At 39.8% G+C, this 4,450-nt stretch overlaps 1 protein-coding gene across 1 annotated transcript in view; it reads left to right on the forward strand.

Annotated features, from left to right (window-relative positions):
• LOC106511351 (growth arrest-specific protein 7) overlaps positions 1–4,450 on the forward strand; it is a gene marked incomplete at both ends in the record, with an annotated part of 11,448 nt that overhangs the window by 497 nt on the left and 6,501 nt on the right. Inside the window, 2 exon segments of the mRNA XM_014000107.1 lie at positions 2,080–2,157; positions 2,881–2,969. Coding sequence (XP_013855561.1) covers positions 2,080–2,157; positions 2,881–2,969 — 167 coding nt within the window.

Raw genomic sequence — 4,450 nt, forward strand, 5'->3', positions numbered from 1 at the left:
GTCATGTGCTGCTGCACACGCTCCTCCTGCAGCAGGCAGTGTGTCGGTCCGACCGGAGCACACGCCGTCACGTAAACATGTAAACAGTTCAACGTTCATTTTCACACACCTGAACCAGGTCCTGATAAGTTTTTTTCCCCTCTTCCTTTACGCTCTCAGCCATGCTGCTTCCTGCTTCCTCTGTTTTGACTCCAGCTGGTTACATCATCAAAAACAATTGCACGGTTGGCCGTAGACTACAGATCTCTATCATTGGATAAATTCATATAGTTTCTACTGTTTATCGTTTAAATTGCCCATGCAGTTTCTCTATAGGAAGTTCTTAGTGCAGCTCCAGTATTATTGCAACCAATCTCTTTAAATGTTACAATTTTGACCAATTACCACAACTTATTTGCAAATTTGACTAAGCCTCTGCTTGGTTTTATGTTGTGCAAACTGGGCCTGCAGGATAAAAAATAAAAGATCACATTTCCCATCAAATACATATTATCACTAACATCCATGCAAGAAAGTTTATTAATGAACTCAATGAAAGTGCTTACAGAACTGTTTGCACCACGTGGAACATTTTAAAATTTATACATTATATTAAAAATTATAATTATAAATGTATAAAGTTTGCTGACTTACTTATTGCTTCAGTCACTCCCACCAAACGTGTTTTCAGCATCGGGGGAGTCAGCTTTACATGCAAACGATGGACCGTGGACGAGCGGATCAGCAGCTCGTCAGTGCGCAGCTCCTAGTGAAACTCACTTATCTGATAAATTAATATGAATTAATTATCTGGTGAGCGTGATGTGCTCTTGCTCTCAGTAAATAAAGCAAAGCTACTTTCTTTATTTCATCTGCCACACCTGCACAGGAGGCTCTGGACGTGCATCAAGAGCAATTTTGAAGAGCGTCTGTCTGACACCAAAGTGCACAACGAGTCCAACTTGAAGCGTTTGTGTGTTTTTGTGCGTTCGGAGTGAAGTTGATCGCAGCATAATTCTCTCCATCGGGCCATGCTTGTTTATTAAATGCATAAAAAGTGCCGAAATCACCTTATTTCCTTAAGCTTCACATATCAAATATCCGTTTCACAAACCACACACTTGGTTTTAAACATTCTGCAATCAGTGTAGAATAATCTAATCCAGGTTTAAAGTCTCTGTGTGTTTTACTTTTTAAACTAGAGCAGATTAAAGAAGCTCGAGGTGGTGAAAACAGGTGGAATCACCCTTTATTCCTGAAAACTTCAGGTTTTTTCCTCATAAATTTACGAGTTTTTTTCTTGTAAATTTCTGACTTTACCTTGTCAGAAAATATCTAGTTTAAAAGTCACAAATTTCTGCCTTCAAGTATGGAAATTTCTGAGTTTTTTTCTTGCAAATTTGTGACTTTTCAAAATAAGAGAATTTCCTGTTTTTTTCTCGAAAATTTCTGAAATTAATCTCAGAAATTCAGAGTTTTTTCGCAGAGATTTGCTCCTTTTTTTCCATCGGCAAAGTGGCCCTAATACGTTGTGTTAAAGAACTGTTTGCAGCACGTGGAACATTTTAATGAAGCAAACAAACAAACCCATGAATGAAAGAGACACTCGTTTATTCAGCTGGACTGTCACCTGCAGCAAGGGAGGAGTTTCTGCCTKAACCCTCCTGCTGCCCTGGGSTCAAAATGACCAACGAGYACTTGACTCTAAGACATGACAGTATATTTGTGCTACAGAGTAATAAAAAATACTAGAACTCATCGTTCTGTACCTGGAATTGATCAGCAGACTGACGAAGACAGCTTTGAAGTTTTGATGTAAAGAATAAGCACACTGACTCTGGATCCCATTAAAATGGTTTTATAACTTTTCTTTATGCTGACATCTTTGACAGAAACTTGCACAACAAAACAAATTCAAGCCAATTTCCAGAAATCAAATTTAAAGCAAAAAATAAATTTATAGTTTTAAAAAAATCTGTTTTTTAAATTCAGTTTTCCAATGCTCGTCTTTCACAAATTCTCTTTGTTTTCTTCTTACTGCTTACAGACAGTTTCATGTAATGTTYCTGTTTTTTGTTTGTTACTCCCTCCCTCCTTCAGAGACAACGTGGGAGAGACCATCCAGCACCCCGGGGACCCCCAAGACCTCCTTCAGGCACAAGAACTCTCTGCCAGCAGGTGCTTTATTTGGATCTCTTCATCTCCGTCTTTTTCTTCTCTGCTTCCTGCAGGGTCGGTACCCCAGGGCTGGGAATTCTCCCACTGCTCGCTACAAAAAGCCTTCCTGTCACTACCTTCATGTGGATGTGTTGCACTGAGGCTCCTCTGTCTTGGTTTGGCTCCGGTCCTGAAGGCAGACAGAGAAAACCAGGAAGACTTCCTGAAGGGTTCTGCTCACAGGAACATCCTTCAATCTGTCAAGTCAGAACCAATAAAAACACGTGCAGCTCGTCAGCAACAGTTGTAGGAAGTTTATTTTGAAAAGATTTTTAAAAGAAGGAATTCCTCACAATACTTTTTTACTAGTTCTCAGTAAAGTAATTTTTTTAAACTTTGTCACAAATTATAAAAGTTTGAGCCCATGTGCATTTAAAGTAGGGTGATCAGATTTCTGACACTAAATCTGAGGACATTTAAGCTCAGAGATAAAAAAAAAATAGCTGAATGTTCTGAAGATGATATGGAGAAATGATGACAGTTACCATATTTTTACATATATATTCATATTTAAACAGCAGAATGTATCTACACTGTTAGTGTTAGTGAGTAATAAAACAAATAATAGCTAAAAATAAACTGCGTGTGGTCACACACCGTCATGAACTTTTGATAGTTCAGTTCAGTCAGATGATTTAATTATCCTTTAATAACATTTGCTGTATTGTTTCTGCCTGTTTGCAGTGAATGGGTTCCACTCCAGTGGTAGTCCCTCACATCACGTGGAGTTTTCACACAACAGTCTGGTCAGGAAGAGCAGTTCAGAGCCACAGGTAAAACTGACACACTTTCATTCCTTATAAAAATATTACAATCTATGGTAAATGGTAAATGGTAAATGGTAAATGGTAAAATGGTAAATGGTAAAATGGTAAATGGACTGAACTTATAGAGCGCCTTTCAAGTCCCTCCAGACCCCAAAGCTCTTTACACTAACAGACATTCACCCATTCACACTCACATTCACACACTGATGATGGCAAACTACACTGTAGCCACAGCTGCCCTGGGGCACACTGACAGAGGTGGGGCTGCCATGCACCGGCGCCACCGGACCCTCTGACCACCATCAGTAGGCAAGGTGGGTGAAGGGTCTTGCCCAAGGACACAACGACTGAGACGGCTGGACGGGGGATCGAATAAGCGACCTTCCAGTTCCAGGACGACTCCCCTAACCACTCCACCACAGCCGCCCATCTAAGGACTGAAATCCCTCTGGAGCAGAGGAGCCCAAAGTGGGGCCCGCGGGCCAAATTTGGCCCACCAAGCCATTTGATTCGGCCCACCAACAGTTGCCAAAGTTACAAGGTTGTAACCTGTTATCCTATAGGTAGAAACACAGTATTTCCATTGGTCCAATGACTATATAAAAGGGCTGCAGTGAAGGTAGTTTTCAGTCATGGAGCTGACTTTATCTTTGATTTATTAGGATTAAACATGAAACATGAAACGACAACAAGAAATATTTAGATCAGATTCAAACCCGCATGTAGATTTGCACACTTTGTAAGGCCACAAAAACTCATATTTTATCAATTTATGAAATGTCCCATGAGCCTTTGCTGCTTGAGTGTATGGCAGACTTTCTCCAAGTGCACAGACTAAAAGAAAAGAGGGCCATTGCACAGCTTAATCGTTAAAAATAAAGGACTTTACTTGAAAAAATATTTGTATTTCATGTATTATATTACTGTATTTGGCCCGCAGCCGTGGATAGATTTTCATTTTGGCCCCCTCGGGGAAAATGTTTGGGCACCCCTGCTCTAGAGGCACATCTATGGTTGCTTATCTCCATCTTACAAGCTTTGTGTCTTTGTAAAACTTTTTAAGACTGTTTGGTGTATTTCATGTTCTCTGAAGTCATGCAGGAAGTGTTTAAGCCAATTTATTCTTTTTCAGGCTTTACACACCCAGTAAGGAATACTGGACCCTCCATTTTTATTACAATTGTAATGTTTTCATCTTTATTATAGGTTTCTTTTTGTGCCATTGACATTTGACACAGTGTTTTGTAATCTAAAGCAGGGGTGGGCAATCCTGGTCCACGAGGGCCGCAGCCCTACAGGTTTTGTGTTTTTCCTGCTCCAACACACCTGATTCAGGCAGTGAATTACCTCGTCAAAGTTCTGCAGTATGGAGGACCGACACTGACATAACTAGAAAAAATAAAGCAGAAATATATAAATGGACCAATAAATAAATTCAATTAAAAATATGTCAATTAAATTAAAAAAGGAGAGCTTTATCTCATGTT

Source organism: Austrofundulus limnaeus, unplaced genomic scaffold (genome assembly GCF_001266775.1).
Source record: "Austrofundulus limnaeus strain Quisiro unplaced genomic scaffold, Austrofundulus_limnaeus-1.0 Scaffold2709, whole genome shotgun sequence".
In the NCBI taxonomy this organism is placed as follows: Eukaryota; Metazoa; Chordata; class Actinopteri; order Cyprinodontiformes; family Rivulidae; genus Austrofundulus; species Austrofundulus limnaeus.